General features: G+C 44.2%; 1 protein-coding gene across 3 annotated transcripts in view; it reads right to left on the bottom strand.

Annotated features, from left to right (window-relative positions):
- LVRN (laeverin) overlaps positions 1–18,463 on the bottom strand; it is a 42,086-nt gene extending 23,623 nt beyond the window's left edge. For 2 of the 3 annotated variants that reach the window (XM_083818226.1, XM_083818228.1), the window contains exons 1-6: positions 17,798–18,463; positions 9,276–9,418; positions 7,907–8,046; positions 5,595–5,721; positions 3,500–3,654; positions 1,997–2,110 (exon numbers count right to left, since the gene is read on the bottom strand). In XM_083818226.1, the coding sequence (XP_083674352.1) occupies positions 1,997–2,110; positions 3,500–3,654; positions 5,595–5,721; positions 7,907–8,046; positions 9,276–9,418; positions 17,798–18,432 (1,314 nt within the window). In that variant the 5' untranslated portion in view covers positions 18,433–18,463. Of the gene's footprint in view, positions 1–1,996; positions 2,111–3,499; positions 3,655–5,594; positions 5,722–7,906; positions 8,047–9,275; positions 9,419–10,138; positions 10,303–17,797 lie in introns of all 3 variants that reach the window. The other variant, XM_083818227.1, reaches the window with a different exon arrangement.
- Between the last annotated feature and the right edge of the window lie 2,143 nt (positions 18,464–20,606).

Below are 20,606 nucleotides of genomic sequence, written 5' to 3'. Positions count from 1 at the left end.
ATCTGTGATGACATTGGGCTTGGGCCTGACAAAGATGATTACACTCTAATCCTCAGGGAAGAAGAAGTCAGTTACATTAAACAGCAAGTAAAACTAACACTGAATACTGAAAACATTTATCTCATCTACATTGGTATGTCATTAGTATGCCACATTTTCCTCTTAAATTCTGTATTTCTCCTGCTGCAACCCTGAAAAATAATCCAAAAACTAAACACTTGATTATAGCAAGGCTTAACTGTGCAGCATTTTGGCTGTCACCCAGCAAAAAATACAGAAGGAAAACTGCTCCTTTGGTGTAAATCAGTGAAGTTCTCCTTCTGACAAATGATTATTTATTTTCTCACAGCTGATTATCCATCCTATGACTGAATGTTAAATGACATAATTAGTTAAAGAAAACTAATAAATTTTTAAAACACCGTAGGCCACTTTGAGCACTTCCTCTTCTCAGGGAGAAGGACACAGGCTTTTGATTAAAGGGATCAAATTTGTTGACCAGTTTTTCTCTTTGTTAACAGTCAGTGAATATAGTTTTCCAGGTTCACTTTGCAGCAGGGTGGTGATGAGTGGCACAAAGTCTAGTTTAAGGCCAGTATCTAGCAGTGTACCCCAGGAGTCTAGTCCTGCTTAGCATCTTCGTTAATGGTTTGGATGATGGGGCAGAGTGCAGCCACAGCACCAGTACATGCTGAGGGCTGACTGGGTGGAAAGCACCTTGACAGAAAAGGACCTGGGGTCCTGGTGGACACCAAGTTCAACACGAGCCTGCATTGTGCCCTTGCTGCTAAGAAGGCTAACGGTGTCCTGGGCTGTCCATCCTCAGAAGGTGTCTGGACATGGTCCTGGGCAACCTGTTCTGGGTGGCCCTACCTGAGCAGGGGTTGGAGCAGGTGCCAATACCAGTATTAACATTTACTTTACAGGCATAAATAGAATGGCAACCACTGGTTTTTAGAAGAGTAAGCTTCAAAATAAGAAAATTAAAATAAAAAGGAGACAACGACTTACTTCCAATTTAAAATTCAGCTGCTTTTATACTTTTCAATGATGTTAAAATAATTGCACTACAGAGAATAAAGTGAGCTGTTGTTGAAGTTCAGAGGAAGAGGTTAGCACATCCCTGACCTAAAAATCCTTCTGAAATAATTTGTTGGACATGCTTGTATTAGTTTTCAATTAAGCATGTAATTAAGTACTTTGGCAAATTAGAGAAGGAAAGGGACGAATGGTATTCCATCTGAGCCAAATGAAAAGCACACTGGATTATCCACAGCCTCAGGTCTGCCCAAACTAAGAGCTTCTCCTTCCTTCAGAGGCTGAGGGCACTGTGCAGAGACATTTCTGAGTGTACAGGCGAGTGCACCTCAACTGATGGCTACCGTCAGTGGCACCCATCCTCCTGCTGCAGAGATTAATGATAGATGCAGTTTTCCAACACAGAGTGGGATTTATGCTTATTCCCATTAGGGCAGAAAGCAGGAGCTTTTACCCTCCCATCAGATTAGCTGGGGCTACGTGCACTACAATTTGCCTTATGCACAACCAAACATCCATCCTGATGAAGTAGAATGTCCCAGCTTAGACACTGCCCAGTGAACGTACCTGAGATATGGGGTGCCCAGCTCTCACACACAGAGCTTGGAAGCACAGGGAGGGAAACCGTCAGCTTCAGAATCCAGGAAAAAACAGACAGGTTTGTTAAATCACAGATCTGGGGTAAAACACCAGCCCAGTTCTTTATATCCTTGTCACCACAGAGACACAGCTCTCTAGCAGTCCTCTGTGCCAGGTGTAAGAGAGCTGGGCATGATCACAGCCCCCAGCTGATGGAAACTCTCAAGGGAAGAATGAAGAGCTGCTGTTCATTCCCAAGGGAGTGAAGCTGCTAATCCCATGGCTTAATTAAATCCCATCTCCTGCATTTTTCTTTTCTTCCTACATGCTGAAACTTTAGTGCCTTAGCTTACTTAATTCAGTAACTGCTAGCACTTACCAGTGAAAGCTTGGGTTCAACAAAGGTAGCTCCCAGGTACTCAAAGTAAGACGCCAGCCCCTCATTAAGCCACAGATCATTCCACCAGTTCATTGTAACCAGATTTCCAAACCACTTAAATAGAAAGAAAAAAAAAAGTCTTAATATCTCTTTGGATTGCTTTTTTCATTCTTGTAGGTTAAACACGCACTATCACTGAAGGAACTTTATTTAACATGTACATGTCAACCGAATATAATGCGGAATATTCCTGCATATAGTGAAAATTCAGTAGAAAAAAAATGCATTTCAGAAAAAGTCAAAAGTCAGTTATTTTTAATTGTTTCACCTACAATTTCATGCCATGAGCACATCAGTGCATCATGTCAGTCTTCTACTATATTTAATTTTAAATACTTCCCAATAAAGTTTAAAGATCTAAAAGATCATATCAGGCTACAATTAAAAATAGGACATTTATCAAACAATTACAAAAACATTTTCCAAAGAGTCACTCATAAATAATAATAACTTTTGTTTTTCCATGTTCTTAACAAAAGGAAATTGTCAAGGGGATAATAAACAGAACTGGGGAAATAACCATTTCCAAAATCAGCAAATCCCTATCCTGGTGAGCAATAAAACTTCCCCAACAGCTGCTATGTACTCATATTTGGCAGTTCATATATAAGAAAAAAATGATCATTTGAAGATTTGTACTTTATTTGTTAATTCTTAAAAGCTTGGACTATAGCTTTACTTTAAAGTAAAGTTTAATTAAGTGCTGCCATTTATTTTATTGGCCTGCAATAAAGACAATCTGCTCATTTGAAGGTCTGAAAAGTTACAGACCTTGTCAGAAGGGCATACAAGTGTACTAGCCAAGTTAAACTCCTGTGCTAACTTTGTTGACTAGGTGCTTTCTTCTGGCAAAGAACACTAAATTAAATGTAGTTAATTAAAAAAAAAAATGTGAAGTTGCATTGTCATTCCAAATCAAATAGAAACAACTCTGAAAATCTCCATGAAAGTTTAAAATATGTTCATGTTTCATTTGCTGTATGATATCACGGGCTTTCTTACAGAAAAACAAATTCCATTTGTAATATGTACATGCAATCCCACTATGAGGTAGCCCTTAAGAAGCTCATTCCTTCTCACATTGAGGTACCAAGTATACAGTATATAGACAGTACTGTCATCCCTACTTCCCTACAGTATCTTCTAGTATGGCATTCAGTTACTGTGTAAGATAAAAATATAAGTAGTCCGTTAACAGTTTTGTATCAATGGGTCATATGCAGTTGGTATGTAGACTATACTATGACAGAATATGACAAAATCTGCTTTTAATATTGATCTATCAGCAGAACAAAAGATCACACGAATAGTCTTTCAACCCTCTGGTGAAAATCCCCTACTGTTAAGTCACTATTTTTTGTCAATAATCAGTGACTGCATCATCAGCAACAGAAGGAAAAAAATTTATAGACAAATAAATGTACAGAATTTTTTACCACATGCCTGGTGTCCTAGCTCATGTGACACAATTATGGCAATCATTGCCTTTCTGCTTGTGAATTTATCACTTGGGAGGTACATCAGTGATGATTCTTGGAAAGTCATTAGCCCCCAGTTTTCCATAGCACCTGCTCCAAAATCAGGCAGTGCAACCAGATCTAAATTGATTCAAACAGAAAAAAAAAATGTATCTTAAAAATTTTTGGAAGTTAAATGCTCACATGATTTTATGATCACACTGGACAAGTATTCAGTGTGCAGTTAAAAGATAGTATATTTTTATCCTTTCTTTGCTATATTTTGGCAACACCCTTGAAAATACTTTGCAAAATTTCCCCGTGTCATTTTTCATCTATGATTGCCACTATTTCAGGGAGCTGTATAATAAATACCCGCAAAGCCCACATCTGTCCTGTATCTTGTACACAGAACATTTCTGAACAAAAATGAAGGCTGTATTCTACCTATGCAGGGAGCAGTTTTCCAGTTCAAATGTGGGAGCTGGAGGAAACGGAGATGTGCCCTGGATGAACATCAAGGATCTCAGAGGAGGATATACTGCTTGAACTCCGTAGCAGAGAACAAACTTTGCAAAAGGTACATGGAGTGTTTTTGAAGCAGACTAAATCTTGTACTGGAATTCAGCAGACCATGGGCCATTTCCAATCCAAAATCTACTCAGTTAACATGTGCATGACACTGAATCCAAGTGAAGTAGACTGTATCTCAGCCAGGCTTATCACTGCAGGCTTACAACAAAGCCAGCTTGGGGTGAAAGAGCTCACTTTTAACTGGGTTAAAAGCAGCTGAAAACAAATCCATAAATATCCCCAAATTTAAATGTGTTTATGTTTTGGTTTGCATTTTTAATTTGCGACAGAAATCTCTAGCATTTACAAGAAGCTATTCTTGTCAGATCTAATCCTACTGATTTTTAAGCAGAACTTCAAGGAAAGTCAGTGGGAAAAGCAGCTGAAATGCAGTATTGCATTACTGCAGGGACTGTAACAGTATTAACAGCATTCTGTGAAATTGTAATACTACCTAACAGGAAATCAGTGATACTGCTCCTCTACACCACTTTTGTAATATTTTTATAGCAATTAATCAACATATTGATGCTGCTGCTAAACAGAGGAATTCACCAGTGAAAAATAATTGTCTACAGTCCTTGGTTATCTTGCATGATTACTAAAATAATAAAGTTTTAAAAAAGCAACAACTGCATATATTACATTCTACGTAGGAAGTGCAGTGAGTAATTCTGTATATTATTCTAAACACATATATTACATTTACCCAGATGAAAATTTCTTTCTTTCAAGTGCCAAAATACAGATTTGACAAAGAAGCACACTATCTAGTCAAGAAAGGGAGGAAATTCTTCTCCCCCAGTTCTACGATCTGCCAAGATCATGGGCAGTTCCGCAACTCACATCAGATAAGCTCTACCTTCTGTGCTTTCAATGTCCTAGCAATTTGTATAACAGAGCAAGTTCCCTCATGACATCTGTGCTGAATGAAGCCTCTGTGAGTCCAAATACGAGCAGCAAACTGCACAGTGGGACCACATGATGGCACCCTTCTTTCTCGACTGAAGTGACTTAACTCGATTTTAAACAGAAATTATGTTTCCTATGGGAATCTTTTTCCAGGGAGAAATGTTCATGAACATACAGCCAGCTCAACAGTCGGGTGAGGACACACTGAAGAAAGCAAGGAATGTTTTGGGGAAGCGTGTGTTACAGTAAGCAAGGTTTTATTAGGCACACTCAGGGACTCCAGCATCCTTGTTTGGCATGGCTCTTTCTGGGATGCATAGACTAAATGACTGAACAACTCCTTTTCCACTTTGTAGCCCTATCTGCCACTTTATTAGGAAATGTTACTTTAAAGAATGAGCTTGGTGTGAAGACAAGGGTGCTGAATGACAGGTTAAGAGTCATGGTGCAGAAAGGAGAATTCAGTGAGTTAAAGCTTAAGGGTTTTATACCAGTAAGTTATAAGAAGAGAATATTGCAAGAGAACCCATTGTTTCTATAAATGTTATACCATCAACAGCTATTTCTGGTCCACTTAAGAAAATAATGAATCTCACCTGTCTTTGGCAGCGGGTAGCTGATGTTAAGTAAATCTTCCAGAAATGAAAATATTGGGCCTGTGATATTTAAAGCATAGTCAACATACCCATTTTTAACTGCCTCTTTCCGAGCCCAAATACGTATCTGCAATCAAAAAAAAAAAAAAAAAAAAAAAAGGAAGCATTATTTCAGGCAACCCTAATATTTTCATTTTCTTTGCTTCTCTTCTATGAATCATTGTTTGAATATGCTGTCTGTCCACACCAGATCATGTAATGAGCTTTTTATGAAAAAAAAATCCCAGCCCACATATTGCTGGACCTGACAAAATATGGCCCAGAGCCTAATCCTGCTAAAAATCAAGGAGAGATCCAGCACTTCAGAAGGGCCAAGACTTGAATCCAACTATAGATGATTGGAGCAATTGGATTCCTAATTATTCTTTTATTAAATACAAGATGCTGTAAAACTACTCAGATCCACACATCTTAAGCCAATGTATTCCAGCCAGTGGGCATTGGTGGCAGACCTTCCACTATTTTCCCAAAGAGAGAGAAATGGAAGTTCAGAGAGCTTTTGCTATCTGAACATACTAAACTCCTCTTGAGCTTTCTTACTGCCTGAAACAGAAAACTGGTTTCCCATTGCTGCTAGAGAGGGAGGAACCTCTGAGCAGAAGACCCCTGTACCTCTGAATAACGGAGACAGCAGCTGCAAGCTTTCCCTTCCAGTGCCCATTTGCTATGTCATGGTACTGAAGAGGGCAGCTGTTTGCCCAAAGTGATGGAGCAGACTGAGAAGAGGTTTATGTCTCCATCATGTACCTCTGGCTACAAGGACCCCAGGTGCCTAGCAGCTCAAAAGCTCAACATTTCTTGCACCTAAACTCAATACAGGGTTTCACAAGGAGCTGCAGAGCCAAACCCTAAGAGCACAGTTGGGGAACCATCAGGATTTAATTTACAAGGGAAAAAATAAAGCATATTCAGTCAACAAAGTATTCTCAGCCTCTGAGCCCCTCTTTACAGCCAAGGCTTCAGAGGGGTTTCAAAGACCAGATCTCTTCATTTTACAAAACCTAAACATAATGGGCAGACTTAAAACCCTAATCCCAGTATGAGTTTTGAAATATAATACGCATGTTTTTGGTTGTAATTCACTTACTGGAAATAATAAAACAGACACAATGAACATGCTTACACAAACATTGTGGAGGCATAAACTGAGCACCTCTGAAACCTGGGGTCAAAATACCCTCTTACCCCTAACAGCATGGGTGGTGCCTTTTTGCTCTGAAAGAACACTAGTTTTAAGGTTTTGTTTTGCTCACTATTGTCAGGAGACATCTGTCCAAGACAAATTTACCAGCCAGAGACAAAAGCGCCCAACAGGGTTTATGCAGGGGACAGCAGATATGACATATATGTCCAATCTTCGCTTTAAAAAGAAGCTTATATTGTGCTTCCTGCTATACCTCTGCACTGTCCTCTCACCTTGTCCTGCCTTTCTGTAGTAGGATGACAGTGAACTAATCACAGAGCTGGCACCAAGATCTCATTTATGAAGGGTAGCAAGTGTAGGGCTTTATGCTTGACTTCACCCTTTGTTTTGGGACAACTTGTTACATCTCTCCCCTGTTCACTTTCAACAAAAGAAGGAAAGCCAAACACCTAGTGCCATTGTATTATTTTTTTACAGCTTCCATCAAGATGATTTGGCCCTTGTAGTAGAAGAGGAAAACAGAATCCTCAGTGACGAAAAAGCTTCAAACACAAAACAGACACTTTTAAAGGTTAAAAAATGTGCTCATTGCAGAGAAAATAAATAAATAAATAAATAAAACAGTTAAAATAGAAGTATAAAAAAAGGCTTGGAGCAGAGTATTGCTTGTACTGAGTTCATGACAGACATCATCAAATGGCTTTGAACAACAATGCACTGCACTTCAATGATTTGTCACAGCAGTGGAAACTGATATTTTTTCCAACCAAGAGAGTTAAGAAGATAACAAGATTCTGAATTTTGAACATCACCCTCTGCAGAGTAGCTGCCCCTAAAGTCTTAACATGGAACACATACCTACTTTTGGATTTGTATCTGTAGGCACATATGAAATGATCAGCTCAGGATAATAAATTAATTGTTCCAAAGGAAAGCTTTCTGCAGAAATATCTGCAAGATAAATGTTAGCAGTTTTGCCACATAAGCAAATACTTTTTGGAATGGAAAACACAGTTAATGTCTCTGATATCTTCTAAAGCACATGATGCACCACAGAGCCAACTTCTGTCGTAAACTGCTATAACGTGTTATGCAGCCTAATATTTACCTCATTTCCCCGCTCAGTTCTGGTGACATAATCAAAATCACAAATCACAAAAGCAGTTATATAAGTTGACATTTTCAACGAAGTGTTAAAGGTAGTAACAGTCCACAGGCTTCCATTTTCGTCCCTCATCTCAGATGTGTCTAGAAAAACAAATTAAAGAAATAGTCAATCTATTGTTCTTCCAAAACAAACAAGGAATTAGTCTTTTCTGCATGTCTGTTGTTATTGTTGTTGTTACACCTCTCTTGATATGCTGTGTTTCTGCACTAACTTCATATGCTTCTGGTAAAAGGCAAGCAGCCAAACTTCTTGCTACCACTATATATCAGTCATTACCTTTCATTCAAACATCCAAAATCCACTCTTGAACTTCTTTACTAAAGTCTTGGAAGCATATCAAACTGCGTCAGTGTTAGGATGTGGACGAACTGTGGACAATTCATCCCATGCTGCATATCTCTAAAATGTATAATATATTACAATTCAAATATAGATTATGTGTACCTGAGAACTATGAAGTACTTATTCACATACCTTCCTTCTAAATGTGGGGGAAAACGGACAAGATTCTTAGGGGAAAAAAATTCTTCCAAGCAATTCTCACAGACATCGCATCCATTATAATTCCTAAATTACTTTGCTTCTATGCAAATCTCAAACTCTCCTTTTTATGGCTGAAATTTATTTAGGTGAAATTAAAATCATGGCACTGAAATGCAGGAAAAAAAAAAAAGCCATTAAGAAGGGGGGTGAGAGATCCCACAGAGTCCAGTAAGAACAGTTTTATGAAATTTGCTTGGAATCTTATACCCAACATGAATCTCACATGAGATCCCAGCAAGGGGCAGAAGGAGCATTTCCAGAGCATTATAGTCCTGTTATCCTTATTCTGCACACACACAGGAGGCTGCAGTCTCTCTGCATGCTAAAACACTTTTTCATATGATGTAAATACATCTTAAAAGCAGCTTAGAATGAAATGCAGTCCTTTAATACCACAATTACAGGCTTTGCATACTGGAGCTGCTGTTTTGCTTTAAGCAGATGTCATGCAGTAGGACAGACATGCTGACACAGCAGTAAATGGTAAGAATGAAGCCCTGCATGGCCTCCAGCAACCAGAGAAGTGCACATCACAACTGGCAGCATGGAGTTATTGCCATCAAAGACACTAATTGTGAATAACTCTCTCCAAATATTTAAGTTCATAGACACAGATTTTCTTCACATTTTCAAGGTATTAGCCCACAGGCAAAAGAATGCTGTTATATCAGATGATAAAGCTATAGCCTGTTCAGATAAATTTCACCCTTTTTAAGGTAATTCAAAGAACAAACAAACAAACATAAGTCTACCGTTGTTTACCTACCAATAGCAGGCATGTTGGAAAGAGCCACATAGCTTGGGTCGTGGATAATTCTGATATTAAATGTGGCCTTCATGGCAGGCTCATCAAAACATGGATAAACTGTCCTGGCATATGTTGGTTCCAGTTGGGAAGCAATCAGCATGCTATATTGAAAATACAAATAGGATAAATCCAGCATGCTACAGTTGATCAAAATCAATATATTGTGCATTAAAATGCCAAATACAAAGCACAAAGTTAATCACATGGATACGCAGGTTTCGAAAAGGTCTGGTTATTATTTCAAGTCTTGATCAAATCCCCACACCTAGCAGACAGCTCAGCTTGGATGCTTCTAGAGAAAACCAGTCTTTTTTAATTAGTTTATGGTTTGGGGTTGTTTTTTGTTTGTTTGTTTGTTTTTTTAAATATCTGGAAAAAGCTCCCAATTTTCAATATTTAAGCTTTTTAGTTTGGTTATTAAGACAGAGTTGATTAAAGTTTTGCACATAGCAGGCAAGTGCTCAAAAGTGATACAGTGCCAACCATCATAATTTGTTCTCCAGGGGTCGGTGTTGGGTCCCATCCTCTTTAATATCTTTATTGATGACTTGGACAAGGGAATTGAGTGCACCCTCAGTAAGCTTGCAGATGACACCAAGTTGGGGGGAAGTGTTGATCTGCCGCAGGGTAGGAAGGCCCTGCAGAGGGACCAAGACAGGTTGGATCGATGGGCAGAGGCCAGCGGGATGAGATTCAACATGGCTAAGTGCCAGATCCTGTACTTGGGGCACAACAACCACACACAGCGCTACAGGCTTGGGGTGGAGTGGCTGGAAAGCTGTGCAGAGAAAAAGGATCTGGAGGTGTTGGTTGATGCTCACCTGAACATGAGCCAGCAGTGTGCCCAGATGGCCGAGAAGGCCAACAGCATCCTGGCTTGTATAAGAAACAGTGTGGCCAGCAGGACCATGGAGGTGATTGTCCCCCTGTGCTCAGCTCTGGTGAGGCCGCACCTTGAGTACTGTGTTCAGCTTTGGGCTCCCCACTGCAAGAAGGACATGGAAGTGGTGGCGTGTGTACAGAGAAGAGCTACAAAGCTGGTGAAGGGCCTGGAACACAAGTCCTGTGAGGAGCAGCTGAGGGAACTGGGGTTTAGTCTGGAGAAGAGGAGGCTCAGGGGAGACCTTATTGCTCTCTACCTGAAAGGAAGTTGTGAGGAGCTGGGGCTCGGCCTCTTCTTGCAGATAACTAGTGATAGGACTAGAGGGAATGGCCTCAAGTTGTGCCAGGGGAGGTTCAGGTTGGAAATGAGGAGACATTTCTTCTCAGAAAGAGCAGTCAGGCACTGGAACGGGTTGCCCTGGGAGGTGTTGGCATCACCGTCCCTGGGGGTGTTCAAGGAAAGGTTGGATGTGCTGCTTAGGGACATGGTTTAGTGGGTGATAGTGGTGGTAGGGGCATGGCTGGACTATATGATTTTGAAGGTGTTTTCCAGCCAATGATTCTATGATTCTAATTACAATCTCTCTATACATCTTCTTACCTAATGCATGCTGTCCTATTTTAATGGTGCATTTTAATAAAAAATTGTACACATAGTATATTTCAGGTAACCGTGAATAGATGCACTTGCACAATTTTATCAAATCACACAGAGAAGAATGTCCCACTGCACTGTCAAACACAGGAAAATATACAAGATCATTTGCTACCTTACACTGTGCAGCTTTGACCCATTTGGGGCAAATTTTTGTGACGTAGTGGCTGGAATCAAGATGTCCAGTGGCCACGATGATGGAATCACCATGCCTAGTGGCCAAAGTTTCCATAAAGAATTATAGATGTGGGCTGTTCATGTCAAGGCATCTTCACCAGGTGTTAGAAAGAATATGACTATAATGTTTCTCAAAGCCCCATACCTATCAACCCAAAGGCAACAAGGAAGACTCCATAGGAATCATACTTCTACACACATGAATGAAGGGAGCAGTGATGCACGTGCTAAAACTGAGCAGAACAGGCAGGCAAACACATAAACTTCAACTATTAAACATTCCAGAAAGTTCTGAAGACTTCAAAACTGAGCCAAGTAGTCCCAGGAGAGGATACATGGATGGCATGGTCCTCTTGTTCCAGTGACCCGGATGCTATCACAGGGCCAGTATTTTTCAGTTGTAGCGGAGATGTTCCGTAACACTAGGTTCACAGAGGTTCACACTTAGCACAGTCATCCCAAACAAGACAGAAGCCACCAGGAAAGTATTTATACAGTAAGTAACAGTATATAACAAGTCAGCCCTGCAGTGCAGATCCACACTATGTGCACACCATGACTGCACCTGGTTGTGATATACAGCACTGAACCATGTCCAAGACATGAGGACATGAACCTAAGGTTCCACGTTTTGAGATTCCCTTTTTCAGTACCTGAAATGAATGGCTTAGCTTTCCATTTATATGTACACCACTTCACAGAATATGTACTGCATTGTGTGTAAGTTGACCCCAGGAGCCATGCCATCAGCTTCCTGTTTCCATTGGCAAAACCCAGCAATTCTTTTCGTCCCATTCCCAAGATCAGCCCTTGCTAAATCTATGTATTTTAAAAGATGTTTGGCTGCTGCCTTTTTCACAGCTGTGCTGCCTAACCCTGCTCAAAGCAACTGTACTCTCAAAACATGGTACCCTTTGCATTTAGCAGACATGCTGTGATGCTGTACCACAATACAATTTATGTCCTATAAAAGAACCCACGTGGAACATGTGCAGTCACCAGGTGACTGCTAGGACCACAATGCCCCCTTTAACATGAGAAAGCAGCATGATATATTTTACTTTTTGCCTATCAGTGCAGATGTCCTTGATGGACCTGGCTCCCTGCAGTCATGCATTTGCTGTGCCAGCCACCAGCTGCCTTGCTGTGTCACCTCCCCTCTGTGATGCCCGGTGACACAACATGACTTTACTTTCTGCTTGGGGTGTACAAGCAGCAAAAGTGGCTATCCCCTGCCTTCATCAAAGGAAGCAGTCACAAAAATACTCTTTCCCTAATCACTGTGTTCCCATGCAGGAGAGTATGCTGTTGCGCATTTGATTTTCATTCTAGAAAAGATGGAGCAACCTCATGACTGCAAACTCCACAGCACCAGAGACACCACTGCCTCTACAGGCACCATGCCAGCAGAAACTAACCCAGACACATGGCAAATTTGCCCACAAGAAATTTTTATTCAGGAGCACAAAATATCAGACAGTGGGCTAAAGCATCAACATTAAAAAAGAAATTTGAGGACAGTTTAAATGTTATTTTTCAGCAGGTCTCCCAATAGAAAAGATAAATGGGAATGTTTCATGCATGTTACACAAATAATTAGCATTTCACACACGCATTACCTCATATCATTTGTCAGAATGAGTCATCATTGGGGATCTTTTTTCCTTGTTTTAAAAAAAAAATGTTGAAGGTATTATCATGAACTGAATTAATACCAAACTGTATTCTACGTTATAATTGTATCACAAAGCAAATTACCCAAAAGGAATTTCATTTTCAACAATGCTTAACATTGCATAAGCAGACAAAAAAAAAAGTTCCTCTCTTGCTCCTGTACCTTTGTGCATAGTTTTCTTTTTCTTCCTTAATTATCCTATAATGCCTCCTTCTTCTTATAAAACAAGATCAAAGACATGCTACTTTTAAATAAAGAGAAGCAAACATATAACAGGATCTCTTAGACTAAAGCTTTGACAATTTATACTATACTTTTTTATTGTTATTATTTTCAGTCAGTGAAAATAACAAGAAAGGGAAAAATGAAGCATGATTCATGTGTAGTTTATAAATACCTCATGAACACTGCTTCACCTGTTAAAAAAAAAAACAGCATCATTGTAAAATAAACGTGTCATGTTGATGCAAAAGAAGTTGTTCTTGTAAAAATGCTTTCTCATTCAGGTGATGTTATTTGTAATATTGATAATATTACAATACAATAGTATGATATTTTTCTGTGCTAACATATATTAGATCTGATTTCTTTCACTTTAAAAATATGTAAGAACTAAATAATTTAGCAAACCCTGAAGTGGCTCAAAGTACAAGGGTATTACAGTGAGCAGAATCCTGTTCTGTGCAATGGCTGACCCACTAGTCCTTTTTTCAGGCAAATGGTATTCAGTGCTAACACACAACCCAAGAAAACACCAAACCTGTTGTTTGCTCTGATTTCTGTTGCATGAATTTGATGGTCTTATTCAATTATTCATATGAAACAGAACTGAAACATTCAGGTTCCCTGCTGTAAAGTGCAATTAACTGTGTCATTGCTGTTCTAACCCCCCTTCTCCATCATTCTGGTAGCTGGTGCATCAGCAACTGCTAAAAATCAGCACAAACACTGCATTTGATCACATTTTGGAATTCCTTTTAACACCAGCCATACCCAGCCATGTATTTGTACAGAAGTTGCGTAAGACTACATTTGCAGAGTTGACCTCAGCTGGCAGCCAGGCACCCACCCAGCTGCTTTCTCACCCCCTACCAGGTGGGGAACCCCCCAGGAGGGCAGGGAAGAAAACATGAAGAAAGAATGCATGGGTCAAGGACAGGGAGATCACTCGCTAATTATAATCATGGGCAAAACAGACTTGGCTGGGGAAGATTTATTTAATTTGTTTACAATTAATACTAGATTAGCTGCCAGGAATAAAAGCAACCTAAAAACACCTTCTCTCCACCCACTCTTTTCCACCTCCTACCCCTGAGCAGCGCCGAGGAACACAGGGGATGGGGACTGTGGTCAGTCTATAGCACTTCACCTCTGCCACTCCGGGGCTGCCCACAGGCAGCAGCTCTTCAAGCACTGCTCCCACATGGCTCCGTATCACGGAGTCCATCCATCCCCCAGGAGCAAGCTGCTCCAGCACGGGTCCCCCACAGGCGGCAGCTCCCCCCAGACCCCCTGCTCCTGCGTGGGCTCCTCTCCACGGGCTGCAGCTCCGGCCCGGGGCCTGCTCCTGCGGGGGCTCTCCATGGGCCGCAGCCTCCTCCAGGCCACATCCACCTGCTCCACCGGGGGCTCCTCCACGGGCTGCAGCGTGGAGATCTGCTCCGTGTGGGACCCATGGGCTGCAGGGGGACAGCCTGCTCCACCAGGGGCCTCTCCACAGGCCGCAGGGGAACTTGTGCTGCGTGCCTGGAGCACCTCCTGCCCTCCTGCTGCACTGCCCTTGGGGGCTGCAGGGCTGGCTCTCACCCCTCTCTCCCAGCTGCTGTTGCCCAGCACTTCTTTCCCTTCCTTAACTCTGCTCTCCCAGAGGCCCACCCAGCATCGCTCATGGCTCAGCTCTGGCCAGCAGCAGGTCCCTTTTGGAGCAGCTGGAGCTGGCTCTGCTCTGACATGGGGCAGCTGCTGGGCTCTGCTCACAGAGGCCACCCCTGCAGCCCACCTGCTACCAAACCCTTGCCACATAAGCCCAGCGCACATACAGCCCACACTTTACAGCACACTCACAATTATCCTGCTAAGCCTGGAGCAGCGTGCAATGAGCTTGATCACAGCAGTGCAGTATCAGCATGTAGGATGATGTTCCGTCTAACCTCCTGCACTATTTATGTTTGCACCAGTGCTGCTAAAGAAGAAGGTCAAAGATGGTCTTTCTGCCTACCCTGACCCTGGCATGACTCTCCCAGCTATTTGCAGAACACAGATTCCCATTTCAACAATGGGTGAAGTTAGTGCTGGTGAAGTAAGGGCATCTTCCTTTTTCACTTCCTTTGCTGTTGCAGTCACTGTAGACATGGACAGTGTGGCATTAATACGTAGTGCTTCCATTTTTCAAGAATTTTCTTTCATGTGTAAGACCTGATTGAGTGGATAGTACAAATTGTCAATAACAGTAAAAATGCACAGCCTCCAATGATCAATCTGATTGTGAACAGTTTCTGTGTTTCTGTGAATTTCTGGAAATTCAGTGAAGTTTGGGTTTTGGTTTATTCTGCCTTCCATAGAGGTGAGGCTAGCATTTCTGAAAACAGCAGGGAGTTCTCGTTGCAAATGGCTTTTCCTCACAGCCTCACCAGTGCACTTCTGCTCTGACTTGGAAGGACAGGGAACAAACAGCTCTTCATGTCAAACAGCTAATTATACCAGCCCGCCAAGAGCAATGCGGGCATCTGAGCAAGAAAGCAGGAGGTGCCAAAGCTCAGGCACAGATTTCAGGGACTTCACTTTTCTTTAGGATCTAGCTGTCTACTGAAAACTCACCCTTCTGTGCCCAAACTCTTCTGAAATGAGAGGTCCCTAGTGGTTCCAGAAGCACAAATTACAAAACCACTAAAACTTCTAGCGCATGCAAGAAATACATGAATCTGTTTGACCGCAAATAAACAGCACATTGTCTGCTGCAGCTGGTGGTTTCAGTTACAAACTGAAGTCAGAAGCCTGTGCAGGAATTAGATCCTGAAGGTCTGACGGAGCCAGGTACAAGTCCCTGCGGAAGAGCTACAGGGCTGTCCGCAGGAGGTAGTGGTTTCCTTGCAGAATAGTACTTTGTACAGGCTTTGTACTGCATCCTGGAGTGGAAAGACGCTGAATGTTTGTAAATCGTTCCTGATCTACATAACCCATTGGAATACAGCTTATTCCATCATTAACAGCTTGCTAGAGCTTACAAAATATGTTCCTTACAATGCACCTCCTCCAAAATGGGGATGGCAAAACCCCTTCAGTGTAACTGGACCCCATCAGATTAGGAAACTGCTGGTAAAGTGATGATTTCGTTCTTTGCAAAGGAAAAAAAAAATAACAAGGTAGTGTTGCATACTCTTGATTCAGAGAAAGCCCTTTTAAAGCAGAAAGATATGCAAAATCCATTCAAGAACATCAGGAATGCAGGCAGGAACAAGTAACCAAAACAATATATTTTATCTGCAATCAGTGGATTTCCTTTGATTTATTTCAGTGTCTGAACACCACTGGCATCTCTTTAAACTAGACTGCAGTCTCACATTTCCTTAGTGCTTCATGATAAGATAAGACTTAAATGGAACAATTGCCACAAATCCTTTAAACAACTTGAAATCAAATGGTACACATTATTTTAATGATATTAAAATACTTTTTCTTATTTTCTACTGTGGCAGCAAAGCTGACAATAGCTAAAAATATTTGTTTGTTTTGGATTCTCTGAATTGTACACAGTATGAATTGAAAAATGTCAGTCTAATTCACTGTTTTTTAGTTTTTGTCTGAATTAATATGGCACCATAAAGTACACTGACACAGTATTAAACGATTAAATGATTGTTTCATTCTTATTTAGATTTTTTTTCTTTTTAATTATGAAAGTTAGGCAAAGCATTTGGGATTTTCCTTAAATCAAAAGTTGCACAAATATACCTGACAATCAGTGAACAAAGAGATAGCAACTGAAAAAAATAAATAAATAAGTAAATAAATAAATAAATAGAAATCTATTTCCTAAAATCCCTTAGTAACATCCTGTGCTTTTCTCTAAGGATAATCAACTTATCTCCTTAAAATAAAAAAGGCTACTACTTGCTACAGAGAAGTCACACAGTTCTGTTCTGTTTCAATAAAAACTATTTATTTCATGGCTTGTGATTATTAGTACCGATACAGTGACATGCACGTATGGATCCTGCAGGTAACTGAGCATTATTTGGTGGGTTCAGAGCTCCACAAACTGCTTGAGGGAGTTTACTTCAGTGAACTCATCAGTGGGCTGAGAGCCAAGAACACTTGATTTTTAACTCTAGCTTCCTTTCTGACTTGCTTTATGTCCTGCAGCAATTCACCGCGTCTTTAATTATTACAAAGTACCTTTAAGTATAAGTACTTAGAAGTACCTTTAAAATAAGCACTTTTCCTGCCCCTACATTAAGCGTCTATTTTGAGAAACTCGCCTGCAACCAGAACTATTGAAATCATAATCTTAAGCTTCACTTGTCTGCAGGAAATTTCACATTCAGAATGAAAAGCACCCTGAGAAGATTCCCAACTAAAATAAACAAATAAGCAAATAAGCCTTGCTTCGAGGACAAAAACCTGATTTGAGTGATGGCCTTTCTGGCAGGCTCACACAACCCCTGTCCCGCTCCCACAGGGCAAGAGGCAGAGGACTGGGGATGGGGGGGAGAGGGAGGTGCTGGGCAGTGTTCCCAGCAGGTTGGGGATGGGGACGGGGATGGGGTTGGGGTTGGGTTTGGAGATGGGGATGAGTTTGGGGATGGGGTTGGAGACGGGGTTGGGAATGGGGACGGAGATGGAGATGGGGATGGAGATGGGGATGGGGATGGAGACAGGATTGGGGATGAGGATAGGGATAAGGATGGGGACGGATTTGGGGACGAGGATGGGGACGGGATTGGGGACGGGGGTGGGGACAGGGTTGGGGACGGTGTTGGGGACGGTGTTGGGGTGACACATCTTCCCTCACCGCGCAACCCGCTGCCCCTCGCAGTCGGGCGTGGAGCCGGGAGCCCGCGTCTCCGCACATCCGCCGCCTATGCCGCCTACCTGCTGCGGCCCTGGTCGGTGTAGCGGGTGAGGAAGAGCCCGTCCAGGTCCTCCTCCAGACGGCCCTGGAAGCCGAACTGCAGCACGTAGCGCCGCCCGGCCCGCAGCCGCCCGCGGAGCTCCAGCACCGCCACCTCTCCCGCCGCCTCCTGCCGAAGCCCCGCCACCTCCACGGCGGCGCCGGGATCGGGCAGGGGTCCCCGGACGGCGTCTCCCGGCTCGGGCAGGGGTCCCCGGACGGCTGCTCCCCGGCTGCGCAGCCCGGCGCTGTGCAGCACCGCGGCCCGCGTGTCCTGCCGGCAGCGCACCGTGATGTTCACCTGCCCGACGAAAGAGAAGGGTCCCGCCTGCCCCGGCCGCACCCGCGGCCACAGCTCCAGGTCGTAGTGCAGCGGCAGCAGGTGCCGGGGCAGCCGCCGCCACGACGGGACCCCCGGCGGATCCCCGGGGACACCGGCTCCTCCGGCCGTCCCCTCGGGGGGCGAGGGGGGCGCCGGGGGTGCCTCCTCCCCGCGGCAGCGCCCGTAGAGGGCGGCGAGGGCCAGCAGGGCGGCCAGAAGGGCCAGAAGCACCGCGGCCACCAGGGCGGCCGCACGGCGCCCCACGTAGAGCCCCGAGCCGCCGCGGGCGCCCATCGCGGCTGCTCGGCCGCCCGGTGCGCCCAGTACTTACGGGGCGGCGGAGCCGGGGGGGCGGTGCGGGGGGCGGCGGCACCTGCGGCTGGAGGGGGTGGGATGGGGAGGGGACGGGGACGGGGACGGGGACGGGGACGGGGACGGGGACGGGGACGGGAACAGGGGTAGGGATAGGGATAGGGATAGGGATAGGGATAGGGATAGGGATAGGGATAGGGATAGGGATAGGGATAGGGATAGGGATAGGGGTAGGGATAGGGGTAGGGATAGGGATAGGGATAGGGACGGGTATGGTGATAGGGACGGGTACGGTGATAGGGATGGGGATGGGGACAGCGGTGGGGATGGGGATAGGGGGGCGAGGATAGGGATGGAAGGTAGGGGGTGGTCCCTCGCTTCTCTCCGCGCCCCCTCTGCCCACACCATGGACGCCCCCGTCGCCCCGTGCACGCCGACTGCCCCGAAATGGGTCGGGGGGACCCGTGCGGCGCTGCTGACCCGGAGCGGTACCTAAACGGGGCGGCAGATGAGCCCAAGCTTCAGTCGCGGTCGCTTCCCGCAGCCCTGCCCGCTGGTTTTGCTCGGTTGCAGCTCGTCCCCTAAAACACCGCGAGCCCCACAGCAGCCGGGGCAGCAGCCCTTCCGTGCCAGAGCCTCGGGCACTCCCAAATCTGGATGGCAGGCAGTTTTTCCCTTCTCTACTTTTCCTCTTTCTTTTTCACTTTTTTTTTTCCTCTTTGCTGTTGTTCTTCAAACCAAGCCCATTTCCTTGGGCTGTTGGTTTGCACAACAGCCGCCCCCCGACACCAAATCTGCCCCCGATGCCTGCAAAACCGAGGCGTTTGGGTTAGGTATCGAGCTCTGTTCTGCCACCGCAGGTAAAGCCGAGACAGCTAAAGACCATCACCCACGACCTTACTGAAGGCCAGCCCTCCTGATAATATGTATCTGTTAACTGAAAGAGATGCCCTTCCCGTGGTCGTGCACACAAGGCAACTATCGCTTTCCTCCCACTGAGCACAGCAGGGCTAGCTACTGTGTGTCTCGGGGACAGCTCTGTGCCACCAAACAAAGAAAGCTTCTGGTCCCAGCACCTGCTGTTTGCCTGTTGCTGGAGGGATGGTGGGGACCCCTCTGCCAGCCTGTCCCGCTGGCTGAGGGCTTGCCTCATTGTCCTCCTTTCCCCGTGCCTGTGCTACCATTACTCACTGGCTTCCCAACAGGAGGGCTTCCTGCACTGCCCCACCTGCTTCTGCTGTCTTTCAGGTGACTTTGTGTGTGCTTATTTCTGTTTCTGTGCTTCTCTCCTCATTTTGTTCTCATTTACCAGCCGTTTAACCCAGTCTTCCCTTCCACTATGCCAGGGATCTGTTTCTGTCTCTCTGTTTCTGGCCTGTGCTCTTTCCACTCCGCCCTCCATCCTCTCACCCTCCTCTCCTTCCATATGCCTCGCACACCTCTGCTCTTCACCTTGCATATCGACAACTTCTCCCTTTTCTTCCAGCATGCCTGGCAACATCCGTTATTTTGCTGTAAGGCTTCACAGCAAGCTCCAACAAACTGCAACATCGCCACAGGATGGGGCACTCCTTGGAGGTCCCCAGACCCGCAGCCCTGCACTAACAGACCTCACACCTGTGTGACCCACCACTCGTCACTGGAATGACTGCATAGGAATGTTCTCAGGGTTTCTCAAGAAGGCATCTTCTCCCTCTCACTGCCAGGAAACTGCTGTCCATGGGTCTCTTCTGCAATGGTGCCCACAGGAAGCCCAAGGACAGCCTGCAGGGCTGATCAGTGCAAGTGCTGACACTCTGTGGAGCTTGGGTAAGATGAGTGGTCGAGAGCTCCCAAAAGGTCAGGAGAGAAAGGACAGTGCTGCAAAGGAGGAGCTGACAGGGAGAAGAAATTGTAGAAGGGCACCAGCATTTCTAAGGCAAAAGCCCACACACTGTAGAAAATTATAGAGGATTTTAATGTCCTGCATTCCAAATACAGCTTCAACATTGTTCAGTAAAAATGTGCTTACCCACTCACCCCCCAAAACAAGGCACAGGCGAAATCAAAATTGTGAGCCATTTCATTCCACGTCTGTAAAAACAAGCAGGACTGCTCAGCAATAAGCCTGAAAATTGTACAGATCCCAGGAGGAGTTTGCCCTTCTTAATGGTGCA

This window comes from Anser anser (assembly GCF_964211835.1).
Source record: "Anser anser genome assembly, chromosome: Z".
NCBI classification, from domain to species: Eukaryota; Metazoa; Chordata; class Aves; order Anseriformes; family Anatidae; genus Anser; species Anser anser.
The sequence above is the reverse complement of the archived record's forward strand: the minus strand, read 5'-3'. Positions and strand labels throughout refer to the sequence as shown.